The sequence below is a fragment of the Sciurus carolinensis genome, chromosome 11, assembly GCF_902686445.1.
Source record: "Sciurus carolinensis chromosome 11, mSciCar1.2, whole genome shotgun sequence".
Classification (NCBI taxonomy): Eukaryota; Metazoa; Chordata; class Mammalia; order Rodentia; family Sciuridae; genus Sciurus; species Sciurus carolinensis.
This window is the reverse complement of record NC_062223.1, coordinates 9705239-9722940: the sequence shown is the minus strand read 5'-3', so window position 1 is coordinate 9722940 and position 17702 is coordinate 9705239. Positions and strand designations below refer to the sequence as shown.

Here is a 17702-nt window from a genome sequence, read left to right as displayed (position 1 = left end):
CAGCTGGGGGAATCTGCATAGTAGGCAAAGCAGAAAAACTTGGTCTGGTTGATCATTATCTCAGGACTGGCTCTGCAAAGTTATAAGGGGACGAAGGGGACAATTCAGTTCATATCATGAGATGACTGCTCTTGCTTAGGGGGGCAGTCTCAGTTCTGTCCCCGGTAATTGCTCCTGGTTGGACAGGGATCTCATCATGGGGTGACCTGTCTGAGAGCTTGCTTGTGAGTAGTTTCAGTCCCTTGTGATAAAGATGTTTATTGATCACGCCTGTTGTTCCTGGAATCCAAAGTAAGTTCAGGAGGGAGCGACTCAGGAGAACTCAGAAGGAAAAAAGTCAAAAAGTTAGAGAGGAGCAACATGGAGTTAGGTCAGTGACTGGGCCCACCTTCAGGATAAGTTGTGGGGAAAATGAGACCATTTTGCGTTTTCCCTATCCTTTACTTTGCACACACAAACTCAAACCTGCTGTCATCGAGAGGGCAGAGCTAGTGGCAGAGTTTGGGAGAGAAAATGTTGACAGGGAGAGGTGGAAGTTGGGCAAGCAAGGATCACCTGTGGAAGGCAAAGGGTCATCTACTAAAGTCCCGAGTTTATTTTTGAACAAATAAATATGAAATTATGTTATATATGTACATATCCATATATATACATACATATATAATAATTTTTTCTTCAAGAAAAACATGTATTCCCCCCAGTAAGAATTTATTAGGTGCCTTTTGGATACCAGATATTGTGAGACAGAAAAAGATCAAGTCCCTGATTATGGTTTTTGGGATGGAGGTAGGGAGAAAGAGCACAAGAAAGATTTTAAAACGAATGGTGGGTCATGCAGGGTGTTGGCGCGCACTTGTAATCCTAGCAACTCGGGAGGCCGAGGCAGGAGGACTGCAAGTTCCGAGAACTACCTCATCAATTCAGCGAGACCTTATCTCAAAATAAAAAGTGCCGCCCCTCTGTTCAATTCCCAGTACCAAAAGCACCCTTGGTTCAAATCAACCGAACAAAACATCCCCCAAACGAATGGTGGAAAACTGAAATGTATTATGGGAGCTCCAAGAAAGGAACGTAAAGCGGGAAGAAGGTTTGGCGGAGAAGACGTTTGAGCTTGCTTGAAAGGTGGAAAAAGGGGTTTTAGTGTCGCGCTTCCTCTGGGTCTGCAGCTGGAGCTCAGCCCGAGCAGGCCCGCTCCTCTCCCGGCCCCGATCCCCTTTCAGCCCATTCATCCTTGCCTGCGCCAGGGGTGGGCGGGCAGACAATCAGACACTGTTTTATCACAGGCATCGGCTCCAGTCTCCCGCCTGGCGCCCGCTGGGGAACGAGTGTCTCCGGGACGCCCTGGGGACGTAAGTGTCCAGGTCTCTCGCGCCTGACCCGGGCATCTGGCCGAAAGACTGTCCTTGCTGGGGCAGTAGAGACCCCGAAAGCACCCGCTGGGGGTGAGGCAAGCCCTCCGCGCCGCCCGGCGCGGGTGTTCCGGAGCTTAGGGGAGGTTGGCTCTGCAGGCGTTGGACCCGGAGCCAGCAACCCGTGGACTACAGCTCCCAAAAGGCTTCACGACCGAGCCGCCCACAGCGGACGACCAGGGGGTGGGCCTCAACCCTAACCGCCTTCCAACCACGGAAAGGACGTGGCGTACGTCGCTGCCGGAAGTTCCGGGAATTAGGGCCCGAGGCTGGCCCAAGCTTCCGGGTTGGTCGCGCGCCTTCCTGTAGCTAAGATGGCGGCTGAGCATCCCGAGCCTCCTAAAGGGGAATTACAGCTGCCGCCACCACCTCCAGGGCACTACGGTGCCTGGGCTGCCCAGGAGCTTCAGGCCAAATTGGCAGAGATCGGAGCTCCGATCCAGGGTGAGAAGCGTGGGAAGGCCTAAAGGGGGTTTTGTGGGCCTGCGAGGAAGCGGGTTAGCCGGTTACCCGGGAGACGCGCGGGCGAGGGGTGGAGGCGGGCCGCTGGGGGCCTGCGGGGCCCGGCTGCTTCACTGATCCTGTACTTTGCCTTGCAGGGAGTCGGGAGGAGCTGGTGGAGCGGCTACAGACTTACACCCGCCAGGTAAGTGTTAGAAGCGGGACTTCAGGGTAGGTTGAGCTTCTGGAGGCCTTCAAGACCCCTCAGCGCTGGGTCTTCTTTCTTGATGTACTTGGGCACAGCGAGCAGGGTCTTGACATTTTTGCCAGCGCTTGCCTTGCCTACTTTGTCGTAATCACTTTTATCTGTATTGGTTCTCACCAGTGCCCTGCCCAAAATCTGGTGGACAGGCGCTGGGTGAATTTTGCTGAGTGACTGGGAGAGAATGCCGTTTAGTGTAATATTTCTTCTTGAACTGATCTAGAGCCCTCTTTTATCTTTTGCAGACTGGCATCGTGCTGAATCGGCCGGTTTTGCGAGGGGAGGATGGGGACAAAGCTGCTCCCCCTCCTATGTCAGCACAGGTAAGGGCATTGTTCCACTTTATAGCATCTTTTTTGCTCAGGGTAACCCCTCCTCTCTTGCATCATGGTGGGTATGCAACTTGCAGATTGGGCAGGGAGGTCCTGTGATGACAAAATTGGGAGCTTTTTTTCTCTCCTTGGAGCTGATATTTGCCTCCTCCTTCAGTACCTGCTCCTCCAAATTCCGTCATTCAGAATTCAACTTGAATGTCTGTAAGCCCGACTTGATTCTCCCCCAGACAGAAGCAGTCACCTTTTTTGCTCCCTCAGGGACGACTTCCATGTTATTCAATGAGACATTGAGAGATAACTCTTTGATTTGATTATATACTTTCTGCTTTGGGGTTTGTGATGCCCTAATGCACTGGTTTTTATTTATTTCCTTCCATGTCCTTTTGAAGCCAGGATTTGGTTCCCTCCAAAGCAGTGGCTCTGACCTGGGATCCTTTGGTCTCTGTGTGTGGAATGAGGAGTTCCTGAGCCTTCTGAAATTAAATGCAAAATCTGAATTATGATATTTTTTGAGGAAAGAGTTGATAGTTTTCTTTGGTTGATGCCTTAAAATTAACCTTCTTGTGATTGCTATGGAGCATTCTGTTATGGAGTAATATATTATTAGAATTTGAATATGAGCACCTGTCTTATGGTAGATTCCCAGCAAATGTTTGTAGCATGAATAGGTAAATGCTTCCTAGTTTATGGTCTGATTATCTTCACAGCTCTCTGGGATTCCCATGCCACCACCGCCCATGGGACTTCCTCCTCTGCAGCCCCCTCCACCACCCCCACCACCTCCACCAGGCCTTGGCCTTGGCTTTCCTATGGCTCATCCGCCAAATTTGGGGCCCCCGCCTCCTCTCCGCGTGGGTGAGCCTGTGGCACTATCAGAAGAAGAAAGGCTGAAGCTGGCACAGCAGCAGGCGGCATTGCTGATGCAGCAAGAGGAGCGTGCCAAGCAGGTAGGGTAGGTGGAAGCCTGTGCTTTGGCTTCATTAGGTCCCTGAAGGGGGAGTGGAGCCTCAGAAAGCTGGATCCTGGGGCCAAGGCTTTCGGGAAGATCTGGGCCAAAGATTAGAACATAGGTCCAGGACTGGAAGAGGACTATAGGAAGCAAAAGTTGTGGCAGATTGGCCTGGGGGGTCTTGGTGCTGGTATGAGCTTGTTTTCTTTTTTAAGCAGGGAGATCATTCATTGAAGGAACATGAGCTCTTGGAGCAGCAGAAGCGGGTAATAACCCTCCCCCTAATCTTTGACCTCATGGTCCAGTCAATAGGCTGTCAATTATTGTTTAGTGTCCAAAAATGAGGTAAATCTCTCAAGTTTTCCTTGGAGGCTACCTCATCCCTAACTATGTTCCAGTATCTCCCAAAGAATTCCATTTTTCCTATAGTCCAGGTGTTGACAAACCAACCTGTGACTTGCTTTTGAGTGGTCTGTGAGCTAAAAATTATTTTTATATTTTTAAAGTATTGTAAGAAAAAAAACCTCAAACCAAGAATAGATAACACAGTTCATATAGTAGCCCAAAAACCTAAAATATTTATTCCGTGGCCTGTTTCACAAAAAATTTTTTGACTTCTACTAGTCTTACATGACATAATTTTAGGTACTTTGGAGAGGATTCTGGGGGTGATTTAGTTCTTTGTATGGAATTTAGACTAAATGTGATACGTATAAATTTGGAAATGATGTAAAAGATGCTCTGCCCCAGATTGCGTTATATTGGTTGTTATTTAGTAAATTAATCAGAAGTATTAGAAAATAAGCATTTAAAGCAGCAGGTAGGAAATACTCATGAAGTACTGGCTTTGCCCACTTTGGCAAATATTAAGGGGTATCTATAAGGAAAGAATTCAGCCGGGTATGGTGGTACATGCCTGTGATCCAGCTACTTAGGAAGCTGAGGCAAGAAGATTGCAAGTTTGAGGCCAGCCTTGGCAAGTGCAAGGTCAACCTCAGTTAACTTAGACCTTGTCTCAAAAAGTGAAAAGGGCTGGGGATGTAGCCCAGTGGTAAATCACCTGAGTTCAGTCCTGAATACTTAAAAAAAAAAAAAAAAAGGAAGAAAAGAATTCATAGTTCTTTCTAAAGAACTTTTGGGAAAGAAAGCTCTCATTGAAAAATATAAGGCTGCATTTAGCTAAACTGTAAATTTTCTTCTAGGAACCAGAAACTTCCTGGGGGTTTCCTTGGTGTTATTCTCAGGGATTGTCTGTTGTGAGAAGAGGGTGCTTCTATTTTGATCAGTAGTCTTGAAGTGTGAGGGTGGAGGGGTCGTCAGAACCTGGGTGTTTCCTCCTTGTTCTTCTCAGGCCTATCCTGGCTGAAACAGTGCATATGGCATTTTCAAATGTGTCTCCACTCCTGCTTCCCTCCTGTAGGCAGCTGTGTTACTGGAGCAGGAAAGACAGCAGGAGATTGCTAAGATGGGCACCCCAGTCCCTCGGCCCCCACAAGACATGGGTCAGATTGGTGTTCGCACTCCGCTGGGTCCTCGAGGTAAGATCCTGGAGTGGCAGGGAAGAGCAAGGAAGGTAATGTAAAAGTTTTAAAAACCATTTTTTTCCCTCTGGTGTTGGTGGTTGAATCCAAGACCTTATGCATGTTAAATATGCGCTGTATTACTGAGCTATTGTTCCAGTTTCTGAAAAAGTTTTTTTAAGTACAGTTGGCCCTCCATATCTGCTGGTTCTGTATCCAAGCATTCAACAAACTAGGGATTGGAAATATTTTAAAGTAATTTGCTGTGATGGTACATACCTGTAATCCCAGCTACTTGGGAAGCTGAGGCAGGAGGATTGCAGATTTGAGGCAACTTAACCAAAACCCTGTCTCAAAATAAGAAATAAGCGAGATGGGGATGTAGCTCAGTGGCAGAGTGCTCTGGGTTCAATCCCCAGTACTGCAAAAACAAAACCCAAAAAACTTGATTTCCAAACGTGTTCCGGCTTTTTTTCTTATCTTTATTCTCAAAACAATATAGCATTACATTGTATTAAGGGTTATAAGTAATCTAGAGATGACTTAAAGCATATGGAAGGGTGCATGTGGGAAGGTTGTGCATAGGTCATACACCGATACTGTGCCACTTTTTAGAAGGACTTGAGTATCCTTGTATTTTGGTATTCATGTGGGGTCCAGAAATAAATTCCCTATGAATACTAAGAGGCAACTGTATATATCACATTTAAAAGGTATTCATGTAGTAAATGTACAGTTTACTGAATTTTCAAAAACAATACACCCATAACAACCAATACCTAGACCAAGAACTAAATTATTCCCAGCACACCAAAAGCACTCCTATGCTATGGTCATTCTCTGCCTTGGAGGGTAATCATCACCCTGACTTTTAGGGAAGGAATTACATTATTTTTTGAGGGGGGTTGATGCTGGGGCTCAAATCCAGGGCCTCACACAACACTCTGTTGCTGGGCCACATCCCCAGCCCTGGAGGTAATTTTTTAAAGAGGTGTTTTGTCTCTTCTGACATTGGACTTCTTTTCTTCCTTCTTTCAGTGGCTGCTCCAGTTGGCCCAGTGGGTCCCACTCCCACTGTTTTGCCCATGGGGGCCCCTGTTCCCCGGCCTCGTGGTCCCCCACCGCCCCCTGGAGATGAAAACAGAGAGGTGAGACTAATGATTCCTTCCTAGGGACAGCAGAGTGTAGGTTTGGAAGGAGACTATTTCAAGTTTTTAGAGGATTTTGTGAGAAGATTGCAGGGGTGGATTTAAGGTCTGAGTGGGAGGGGAAGCCACCCTTGCTTAGAGTATGGTTAGGGTAGGGCAGAGGGATCTGGGAGGCATTTCTGGTCAGAGTTCTGAGTTGCTGCCCGCTGTCTGCTGTTTACGTCACCAGCTGGTAGCTTTTGTAATACCAGAGGTGAAAGTTAGGAGGAAGGGCACTGATTCAGTCCCTCTGACTGGGTTGTCTCTGGCAGATGGATGATCCCTCAGTGGGACCCAAGATCCCCCAGGCTTTGGAAAAGATCCTGCAGTTGAAGGAGAGCCGCCAGGAGGAGATGAACTCTCAGCAGGGTGAGTGTGTTAGTGGGTCCCGAAGCTGCAGCCTATGACTGTGTCCTCTTCCTTTATCCTTTCCCTCAGAAGGCTTTAGAGAGTGACTGGATCTTGGCAGAGTGAAGTTACTATGGGCAGGGCAGGGGTACTTTGAGAAGACTTGATTGCCTCCTTCCTCTCTGACAGAGGAAGAGGAAATGGAAACAGACACTCGCTCATCCCTGGGCCAGTCAGCGTCAGAGACTGAGGAGGACACAGTGTCCATATCCAAAAAAGAGGTATGCATTGGAACTGGGGCTCAGATTCCAAAGTAAACTCATTGTAAGTGTTCAGTAAATAGTATCTTCTGTTGTTTTGTGCCAATTCTTGGTGGTGGTGTTTTTTTTTTTTTTTTTGTTTATTTTTGCCTTTTGATACCAGGGATTGAACCCAGGGGTGCTTAGCCATTAAGCCACATCCCAGCCCTTTTTAAAAATTGTTAAAAAAAAAATTTTTTTTTTTTTTTTTTTTTTTTTCACATAAGGGAGTTTATTAAGCAAACAAAGTGTCTCCCTGCAGGGTAACAGAGAAAATGAGAGGAAAAGAGAAAGGAAAGAGAAAGGGCGTGCGCTAGAGAGAGTGGAAAGCGAGGAGGAGAAAGAAAGCAAGCGAGTAGGAGAGAAAAAGCCTGTTTTTAATTTTGAGACAGGGTCTCACTTAAGTTGCTAAAGCTGGCTTTGAACTTAAAGTCTTCCTGCCTCAGCCTCCTGAGCCACTGGGATTATAAGCATGTGCCACCGTGTTGGCTCAATTCTTTTTCTCAACTTCTTGCAGATATTTTTAATTTCATTGCCATAAATCCCTTTAAGTCCTCAGAGCTTGCATGCCTACATTTTAGGTTGAGGTTCTGAGAGGTACAGTAACTTACCCAAAGGCACACAGCTTGAGGGGCAGAACTTCGGATTCTGTCCCCAAGGCTTCTTTACAGCTGCTTCATGCCTCCTTGGGGAAAGACTGAGCATTGGATTATTTTTAGGGTGGGGATGGGCAGGGTGCTTGAATTCTCTGAGTTGGTTTTCCTTGTCTTGATAGAAAAATCGGAAGCGTCGGAACAGAAAGAAGAAGAAAAAGCCCCAGCGGGTGCGGGCAGCATCCTCGGAGAGCTCTGGGGATCGAGAGAAAGACTCCACCCGCTCCCGAGGCTCTGACTCCCCTGCTGCTGATGTTGAGATTGAGTATGTTACTGAAGAACCGGAAATCTATGAGCCCAACTTCATCTTCTTCAAGAGGATTTTTGAAGCCTTCAAGGTAGGTGGAGCAGCAGGCTCTGGGGGTGGGGGGCAGCAGGATGGGCTGGTAGACAGGGCCAAGGAGGCAGTGTTTCAGTGAAGGGTTCAGGAACGGGATGGGGGCTGGTTCTGAGGGCTGGGGTTTCCACATCGTCTGCCTCCTTAGCTCACCGATGATGTGAAGAAGGAGAAAGAGAAGGAACCAGAGAAACTTGACAAGATGGAGAACTCTACAGCCCCCAAGAAGAAGGGCTTCGAGGAGGAGCACAAGGACAGCGATGATGACAGCAGTGATGACGAGCAGGTCGGGCCACCCCTTCCTGGTGGGAAACAGGAACAGGGGTGGGGGGCAGGCATCTATCTTCCTCTGGGACCATGGTGAACTTCTGCAGGGCTTCCATAGCTTATGAAAATGGGTGGGCTGGACAGTGGATTCCTTGCTCATAAGGGATCGTTCTGTCATAGGAAAAGAAGCCAGAAGCCCCCAAGCTGTCTAAGAAAAAGTTGCGCCGAATGAATCGCTTCACTGTGGCTGAGCTCAAGCAGGTGAGACCTGAGGTGGCCTAGCAGGCCCTGGAGCCTGACTGGTGACCATGGGAGGTATTGCTTTGACCCTGTCGGGGAGGTTTGGGTGACCTGGATTTGGGTCCTGTGAGGAAGAGAAAGGAGAGCCCGAGGTCTCCTTTGATCTTGTTTGGAGGTTCTAGCCAGGGAGCAGCTACCATATACCATTAAACTAAGAGTAGTTCTTCTCCATTAGGGAAGGTCATCGACTGCATGTGCAGCTTCAGAAGGAGGAAGGGGGCACCTACCTAGACAACCAGATGAGCTGGATTAACCCTGGCTATCAATGGGTTGACCAGTGTCGCAGACAGATGGCCCTCACATCTGATGGGGCTTTCTAGAGATATGTTGCTGTGTGTTTTCCAGCTGGTGGCTCGGCCTGATGTTGTGGAGATGCATGATGTGACGGCCCAGGACCCCAAGCTCTTGGTTCACCTCAAGGCCACCCGAAACTCAGTGCCTGTGCCACGCCACTGGTGTTTTAAGCGCAAGTACTTGCAGGGCAAACGGGGCATCGAGAAGCCCCCCTTCGAGTTGCCAGACTTCATCAAACGCACAGGCATCCAAGAGATGCGGGAGGCCCTCCAGGAGAAGGTGAGGGGCCTGGCTGGGGAGCAGACCTGTGCTCAGGCACCCGTGGCCTTCATAGCAGTCAGCTTCAGAACTGGATCAGGTTCTCCAAACACACTGACTTGTTACGAGTCTAATCCTTTTTCCAGTAGAAGTCAGCATCATATAGGTGCACTGTATACACCTGGCAGGAAGCAGGAGGGGAGGGACATCGGGAAGCAGACCTCAAGCCCATTCAGAACATTTCCCTTGCCCCTGGTCTAGGCCTCCTTTTTGAGTGGCTGTTTGCCTTTCCCCTTCTACCTTCACTTCGCTGGCTCATCTGGTGACTCCTTTCCCTGATGTACTTTGTGGCTAGAGATTCATAGTAGTTGTGTAGCTTCTTTAAGTACTTGGAATAAGTACTCATTACTTCTGGGACAAAACTGGAGGAAGTGCCAAAGTACGCAGTGAAGCTGCCTTCCAGTTAGCCTCTGCTCTCCTGGTCCTCTCCAGGGGCAGCTAATGAGATCTGTCTCTTGATCAGATGGTTTAACAAATAGTTACTGACATACAAAGTGGAGGCTGATTTCATATACTAAATCTTACTCAGCATGGATTATGTGATCTTATTTTTTTGGTGCTGGGGATTGAACTCGGCCTTAAACATGCTGATAAACACATGCTCTACCACTGAGGTACACTGAGCTCATTTAATTATATAATTTTGAGGGGTTTGAGCAGGAAGGATTTTGGGGACTTTCAGAGTGAGATAAATGAGATCAGTTTCCCTTGACTTCTTTTGGGAGTTGGGAGCCAGATCCTCTGCCAAGCATTGAAGTTTTTGATTACCTGTCAATTCATGACTACTGCCATTCTCCACAGGAAGAACAGAAGACCATGAAGTCAAAAATGCGAGAGAAGGTTCGGCCCAAGATGGGAAAGATTGACATTGACTATCAGAAACTGCATGACGCCTTCTTCAAGTGGCAGACCAAGCCAAAGCTGACCATTCATGGGGACCTGTACTATGAGGTTCGGGAATGGGGTGGATGCACAGCTCAGTCTTGGGGTCATGACTTTGTAACTGTTGGTTGGAAGGGCTTTCAGAGCTGGTTTACCAGCCTCAAAATTGCCCACTAACTACCCTTGGAGGAGGTGGAGTTTGAGATTATAATGAGATCTTTCTTGAAGAAGAGATGCAGATCATATCTTTTTATTTGGTACAGGGGATTGAACCCAGGGGTGCACGACCATAGAGCCACATCCCATACAACCTTTTTTATTTTGAAACAGTGTTTCACTAGATTGCCCAGGCTGGCCTCAAACTTGCAATTCTCCTGCCTCAAACTCTCCAGTTTGTTGGATTACAGGTCTGTGGCACTGCACCTGGCTCTATCATGTCTTTGAAGTGATAATAATAGTTGGTGGCGGGTGGTTTAGGAACAGAGGTACCAAGTGGCAGGTACTTGTGAGAAAAGTTTTTTTTTTTTTTTTGTTCTTGAAATATGCCTCAGACTTCATAGAATGTCTGAGGCAGAAGGATCTTGGAGATTATCCTGTTGAATGCTCTCTTTCACCAATGAGAAAGCAGGTCCTGAAGTTGGCCCTGTGCTCACAGTGGGCTAGTGACAGTCACATCTCCATTCCTTCCCCTACTGTGGCTGGAATCCACGTGGGAGCCAGGCGGCTGTCATGGGATTTTCTATCTGATGTGGATTAGGACTTCTCATCTCTCATCTCCCATCCCTGAGCCATCAAGCTCCCAGTATGTGTCTGGCATTCCTAGTACAGCATGCTGTGCTTTTTCCTCAGGGGAAGGAGTTTGAGACACGACTGAAGGAGAAGAAGCCGGGAGATCTGTCTGATGAGCTGAGAATTTCCTTGGGGATGCCAGTAGGACCGGTGAGTATTGTTAGCTGGCTGGGAGGCAGGGAAGAGGGTGGGAATTGGGACAGAAAGGAGAGACAGGATAGTTAGGCGGATAGTAGCCTGTTCTCTTTTTCCTGCAGAATGCCCATAAGGTCCCTCCCCCTTGGCTGATTGCCATGCAACGATATGGACCACCCCCGTCGTACCCTAACCTGAAAATCCCTGGACTGAACTCACCCATCCCGGAGGTGGGTATTGTGCTTACTTTCATTCTTGACTGCCTGAATTTTAACTGAGCGATGGTTGTTTTGTTTTCCTTCTCTATAACTACTGTGTTTAAAAAAATAACAATAATAGTTTTTGAGTTTTAAAAATATGTGACATGTTTATTGTAAAATATTCAGTTAAGCCGGGCACAGTGGCAAACGCCTGTAATCCCAGCGGCTCAGGAGGCTGAGGCAGGCGGATTGTGAGTTCAAAGCCAGCCTCAGCAACAGTGAGGCGCTCAGCAACTCAGTGAGACCCTGTCTCTAAATAAAATACAAAATAGGGCTGGGGATGTGGCTCAGTGGTCGAGTACCCCTGAGTAGTTCAGTCCCTTGTACCAAAAAAAAAAAATTGGTCAAAGTCGACAGATAAAAAGATGAAAATAGATAAATGACAATTTCACCAGTGTAAAATAACCAGATTTGCTAATGTTTGGTGAACAGGTTTCCAGATAGCTCTCTGATATATATATATATGGATAGACAGAAGTAATTTTATCTCAATAATGGCATAAAATTTATTATTTTCAAATAAAAAGTCTTCAATTAAAAAGTATTAAAAGGGCTGGGGATGTGGCTCAGTGGTGGAGCACTTGCCTAGCATGTGTGAGGTGCTGGATTTGATCCTCAGCACCACATAACAAATAAAGTTATGAAAATTTTTTTAAAAAGCATTAACAGACAACAAAGTCATTCAAGTGAAAAAGTGGTATTGTTAAACTTCAGATAAAACTATCTGTCCCCTAAATGAAATAGATGCTAACCAAGCCAGCTTTTCAGAGTTAGGAAAAATTAGTAAGAATTTGAGGTCCTGGTTTTTGTTTTGTTTTGTGTTTGTGTGTGTGTGTGTGGTGGTGGGGATCAAACCCAGGGCTTCATGCGTGTTAGGCAAGCACACTACCAGTGAGCTACATTCCCAGTCCTGGAGTCCTGGTTTTTAAATTCCCCCATTTGGTTTTAGACAGCACAGACAGCACCCTGAAGGAGGAGGATTTTAGCGTACTCTGTCTCCTGTCTCCACATTGTTTGCCTTCAGAGTTTTGGTGCTTTTAATTTTGCTTTCTAATGCTTTATAACATTTAATTTTATTCAGCATTCACAATTTTCAGAGTTCCCAAATATGAGTCCTGTACTTTGCAGTGTGGCTTTTCTCTAGCGCTTCGCCATGTTTCTCTGGAACATGGGAGTGGAAATGATTTATGCTATCTCTCCTGCAGAGCTGTTCCTTTGGGTACCATGCTGGTGGCTGGGGCAAACCCCCAGTAGATGAGACTGGGAAACCTCTTTATGGTGATGTGTTTGGAACCAATGCTGCTGAATTTCAGGTATGGGCTATGGTCTGATGAGCTCATTTTACTTAATGCCAAGAAGGTTAGAGAGAATTGACCAAAACATCATTATCAGGGAACTGGGTATTCTGAAGTTTCAGTCCAAAAAAGTACATGTGTTTTCCTGAGGGGTAAGAGAGCTGCCCACTAGACTGTGAGCACTGTGTAGGTAGGGATTATTGTCTGTTTACTCTCCTAATCCTTCAGTTTATAAAACTTGGCACATAATAGCTATTTTGTAAACATTCATTGAATGAATGAATGATCTCTTTCAGACCAAGACTGAAGAAGAGGAGATTGATCGGACTCCTTGGGGGGAACTGGAGCCATCTGATGAAGAGTCCTCAGAAGAAGAGGAAGAGGAGGAAAGTGATGAAGACAAACCAGATGAGACCGGCTTTATTACACCTGCAGACAGGTGGGGGACCCTGGAATCTGCCTTCCCAGGTCCTGTCTTTCTGTGGGGGCGTTTTCTTTACTCATGTGCTTCTTTCTTCCCAGTGGTCTCATCACTCCTGGAGGGTTCTCGTCAGTTCCAGCTGGAATGGAGACCCCTGAACTCATTGAGCTGAGGAAAAAGAAGATTGAGGAGGCAATGGATGGGTGAGGAACCAGGCAGGCAATGAGAGGACCTTCACTTCCCTTTGGCCTCTGGGTTGCCTAGCTGACACATGAAATGACTTCTTGGTCCATCATCATCTTTGTTCTCCTTTTCTGTTTTCCTCCTGTCTTTTGGATTAATTGTACATTTTTTTCTGTGATTCCATCTTACCTCCTTGGTTGGCTTATTAACTGTAAGTCTTTGTTTTGTTATTTTAATGGTGGTTTTAGGGTTTATAGTATCCAGCTTTACATGGTTACCTTAAAGGGATATTATGCCAGTGATAGTATTGAGAACTTAAGCAGCATACCTCATTTCTCTCCTATCTTTTCCACCTTGTGTGATCATACATTTTACTTTTACATGGGTTGTAAATCCTGTGCTAAATAGTTACTATTTTTGTGTAAGTAGTTCACTATCTTTCAGAGATTTAATACATGAATCCGTGTAATTATCATCTCCAGTGTTCTTGGATTTCTTGTTGTCTCTTCAGCATTCTGTCTGGTATCATCTTCCTTCTGTGTGAAGGTTTCCTTTAACATTTCTTGTGTGGGTCTATTGGTCATGAGTTCCTTCTGCTTTTGTAGTCTTAAAGGGTTCATTTGTGTGGATTTTGATTTTGAAAGTTTCTGTTGCATGTAAGAATCTAGGTTGACAGGGCATTTTTCCCTTTCAGTACCTTGAGATGTTCCAACATCATCTTTCATGCATTGTTTCTGATGAGACATCTACTGTCATGCTTACTGTTTGTTCTTTGTATATAAATTGTCATTTTTCTCTGGCAGCTTTTTTTGGGGGTGGGGGACACTGGGGATTAAACTCAGGGGCATTAGACCACTGAGCCACATCCCCAGCCCTATTTTGTATTTTTATTTAGAGACGGGGTCTCCCTGAGTTGCATAGCACCTCGCTTTTGCTGAGGCTGACTCTGAACTCTAGATCCTCCTGCCTCAGCCTCAGATGATGGGATGCTGGGATTAAAGGTGTGCAACACCACGCCTGGCTTTCTGGTAGCTTTTAAAGTGTTATCTTTATCTCTAGTTCTGAACAATTTGAGTATGATGTGCTTTTTTTTTTTTTTTTTAATGTCTCTTTGCTAGGGTTTTGTAGAGTATCTTAGACCTGTGGATTTATAACTTATAAATTTTGGCAAAAAATTGTCTGTTATTTCTCCTGTTGCCCTCTTTTCACCTCTCCTTTAGCAACTCCAATTGTACATCTAATGGTCTCTTGAAATCGCCAGCAACTGGTACTGTTCACTTTACAAGAATTTCTCTTTTTCCTTTATTTTAGAAAGTTTTTATTGCTGTATCTTCATGTTTGCTAATATTTTCTTTTGCAACTTCTATACTGACATTAATCCATTAAATGTAGTTTTAATCTCCAGAAGTTTGATTTGGATCTTTTTATATATCTTGTCTCTTATTTAACTTCTTGAACATGTAGAATGTACTTATAGTAACATTTTAATGTATTTGCCTACTAATTAGCAGTTCTGGGTTGATTTCAACTGATTGACATTCTTATTATAGGTTGTATTTTCGTGCTATGCCTGGTAATTCTGATGGTTGCTAGGCTTTATGTAATTTTCTATGTTGGGCCCATATTCCTGTAATCTTCTACAGCTTTGATCAGGCATATAGTTATTTGTGAACAGACAAAAATCCTTCAAGGTCTTGCTTTGGGGACCTTATTAGCAGGTCTGGAGCAATGCTTAGTCCTCCCCCAGGACTCCCAAGACTCTTCTGCATGCCAAAAGCCCTGTGAATCCAGAGGTTTTTCCCTCTGGCTTGTGGGAATCATTACTATTCCCCATTCTAAGTTAACAAAAGGCACTGTTACTGCTGATCTTTTTGGATGGTCTCTTCCCAGTTCTCACATGCATATGCTCCTCATCACTCCGCTGAACACCTGAGTAGGACTTCTGCAATCTCCAGTTGTGTCGTGCAAACCCTGGCTGCCTTGGTCTTCCTGGACCTTTGACTTTATCACAACTCATGGCACTGTCTTAGCTCTTCTTGGGGTCTCCCTTCCTTGTTTTGTGGCAGCTCTTTTAGTGCAGTAAGCTGGGGCAGTCGATGGGTCCATCTTGTTTGTTTTCTGTCTCATGAATCACTGTTCTTTGCCCCATGTCTAATGTCTTAAAAAACCACTTTCATATATTTTGGTTATTTCAGGTAGGAGGATAAATCTGATCCCTGCTTCTCTTTCTTATCAGGAAGTAGAAGTCTCAAGCTTTGTATATTCAAGAAAGAAAAACAAGGGTACTGTGGACAGAATTGTCTTGAGGAGGGATTGGGTAGGGTGCCTTTAGGTCTTGGTAAGAAGTTTGGATTCATTCAAATGATGATCAGGAACCTCAGGGTTCTTTTTTTTTTTTTTTTTTTTTTGGTACTGGGGATTGAACCGAGAGGTGCTTTACTGATGAGCTACATCCTCAGATGTAGCTCAGCTTTTTATTTTCTGAGACAGGATCTCACTAAGTTGCTGAGGCTAGGCTTGAATTTAGGATCCTCTTGCTCCAGCCTCCCAACTCTGAGATTATAGGTGTGTTTTACTGTGCCCAGCTGGAAGCCTCAGGTTTTCAGCAAAGAAGGGGAAGAATCTGAATTCGATGTTTACTCTGGTTGTTATGTGTAGAAAAAGTCACCTTCCAGGAGAAGAGGTGAGGACAGCATGGTCTAGGGTGACAGTGGTAGATTTGTTACTGTGTTCTGAGTATAGTCTTCTTTTTTAAAATTTTATTTAAAAAATTTTTTTAAAGCATTTTTTTTAAACCTTTATTTACTTATTTTTATGTGGTGCTGAGGATTGAACCCACTGCCTCACACATGCTTGGCAAGCGCTGTACCACTCAGCCCCTAGCCTCCTGGTGGATGGCCTTGCACACTTGGGAAGTGCTGCAAGTTGCGTACATTAGAAAACCAGGCACCACTCTCTCCAGGAAACTTTTAGCCTCTTTGGCCTTTAGCCTTCTTTGTGTGTGGGAGTCCTTATCTCTGATCTCCTAACTTGACTCAGGAGACCCCTTAGCTCAGTCTCTATACCTCTGGCTGTATCCTGAAATCAGTGCTGTGCCCCATGCCACCCCAACCAAAACCTTTCTCATAGGCTTCCGTGAATGGCAGAAGCTATATATCCAGGGATCTCAGAATCTAAGGATCTGAGTGGAGGTGCCACCTATGTTTCTTTTACTTCCCCTTCGGGAGACCCTTTGTCTCTTTTTGGGCTTGACCTCATTGTCCTTTGCAGAAGTGAGACGCCTCAGCTGTTCACTGTGTTGCCGGAGAAGAGAACAGCCACTGTGGGGGGAGCCATGATGGGATCGACTCACATTTATGACATGTCCACGGTGAGCACTTGGAGGATGCTGCTAGTGGGGCTGGAGTTAGAACCTCTGAAACTGTTTGGAGATGATAATGCCCTGATCTCTCTTCTAGGTTATGAGTCGGAAGGGCCCGGCCCCTGAGCTGCAAGGTGTGGAAGTGGCCCTGGCACCCGAGGAGTTGGAGCTGGACCCCATGGCCATGACCCAGAAGTATGAGGAGCATGTGCGAGAGCAGCAGGCACAAGTTGAGAAGGAAGATTTTAGTGACATGGTAGCTGAGCATGCTGCCAAACAGAAGGTGGGAATTCCTGGGGCACTGGGTGGGGGAGGGGAGACCTGGGGAGCAGGGGCTGCCTTTTCCTGTGGAGTTGTGCCCTCTAGTGGTGAAAGTTAAGGCACACTTAGTGCCTGTCACCTCGCTTCCTTAAAGTTCCTCCAGTTGGTTGCCTTCTTTAAGGACTATGACACTGAGGCAAAAGGAGGGAAAGGATCTGAGGGGGAAGTGTTTTTCACACAACTTCTATGTCTGTCAGGCTGTCCCCTCGTTTGGGTTTGGGCATTAGGGTGGTTTAACCTGTTATAACCTTTTTTTTCCCCCCTCTCCTATAGCAAAAGAAACGAAAAGCTCAGCCCCAGGACAGCCGTGGGGGCAGCAAGAAGTATAAGGAGTTCAAATTTTAGGTCCCCCTCACACCGCCAGATTTCTTTTAGGCTCTTTGGATGCCTGGGCCTCATATGTGGGTCCCTAAGAACCAGTTCCCCTGCATTCATTTCGTGTACTTATTTTAGAACTGTTTTGTAAATAAAGCTGTTTCCCAAGGAAAGAGATGGCTGTGTAATACTCCTGACGCTCCCTCATCTCCTTTTAGCCTCTTCCTCAAGAGGACTAAAAATATCGACTTCTTACAACCATTGAGCTGCCCCAGAGACCAGGGGCAGGTACTTGGCTCAGATGCTGCAGTGCACAGGTGGTAAAGCCAAACCTGTATTGAAATTGTACATGTTTTACCACCTATACCCCACCCCCTTTGGTAGGGAAGCTCTGGGGGAAGCACCTCTAGGTCTGGTTGACCTTACTACTTTGCCCTTGGGGAGTAAAAATAGCCAGCTTAGCGCCCTGGCTGGGCTGGGGAAGCAACAGTGGGCTTGGGAAGTAGGCCAGGCCAGGCCTTCCTAATTGACCTTGTGGAGGAAAGTCCAAGCCCTTACCTGTGAGAGAACATAGCTCAAAATCTAAATTGCCCCGAGTCCCTGGAAGCCCCTGAATTCATCTGACACTAGTGCTGGGGTGTTGTGAATGTGGCGTGGGAGCCTGCATTCTCAAGGTCCTCCATCCTGAGAAATCTTCCTGGATCAGCCCTGGATCGAAAGGCATTTGCTGAGCTCTGGGTTAAGGTGCCTCTGTTGTATTACGTGGGAGGTACCAGAATACTGGTCTTCAAGATGGTTTCCTGGAGCAGGGAGTAGGGAGA

The 17702-nt window shown here is 46.1% G+C and overlaps 1 protein-coding gene across 3 annotated transcripts; it reads left to right on the top strand.

Annotated features, from left to right (window-relative positions):
* Nucleotides 1–1684: 1684 nt before the first annotated feature.
* Sf3b2 (splicing factor 3b subunit 2) lies at nucleotides 1685–17058 on the top strand. Of its 3 annotated transcripts, none has more exons than XM_047519253.1 (22): nucleotides 1685–1853; nucleotides 2009–2055; nucleotides 2358–2435; nucleotides 3155–3394; nucleotides 3615–3662; nucleotides 4817–4934; nucleotides 5955–6064; nucleotides 6376–6472; nucleotides 6641–6732; nucleotides 7526–7741; nucleotides 7889–8026; nucleotides 8188–8268; nucleotides 8653–8880; nucleotides 9721–9870; nucleotides 10651–10740; nucleotides 10848–10955; nucleotides 12191–12298; nucleotides 12577–12719; nucleotides 12803–12904; nucleotides 16155–16254; nucleotides 16343–16528; nucleotides 16840–17058. In XM_047519253.1, exons 1-22 carry the CDS (start codon nucleotides 1724–1726, stop codon nucleotides 16909–16911), a joined length of 2682 nt encoding a protein of 893 aa, XP_047375209.1. In that variant the 5' UTR covers nucleotides 1685–1723; the 3' UTR covers nucleotides 16912–17058. The 3 variants fall into 3 exon arrangements, with proteins under 3 accessions (XP_047375209.1, XP_047375208.1, XP_047375210.1); XM_047519252.1 differs by having other exon boundaries at nucleotides 3612–3662; XM_047519254.1 differs by lacking the exon at nucleotides 3615–3662.
* The last annotated feature ends 644 nt before the right edge of the window (nucleotides 17059–17702 follow it).

What these genes read in the sequence shown, in the direction of transcription:
- Sf3b2 (XM_047519252.1), top strand. Translation starts at nt 1,724, where the DNA reads ATGGCGGCTGAGCATCCCGAGCCTCCTAAAGGGGAATTACAGCTGCCG. An exon ending in CCCCTCCTATGTCAGCACAG is followed by an intron (nt 2,436 to 3,154) that starts GTAAGGGCATTG and finishes TTATCTTCACAG; the next exon opens with CTCTCTGGGATTCCCATGCC. An exon ending in ATGGGGACCTGTACTATGAG is followed by an intron (nt 9,871 to 10,650) that starts GTTCGGGAATGG and finishes CTTTTTCCTCAG; the next exon opens with GGGAAGGAGTTTGAGACACG.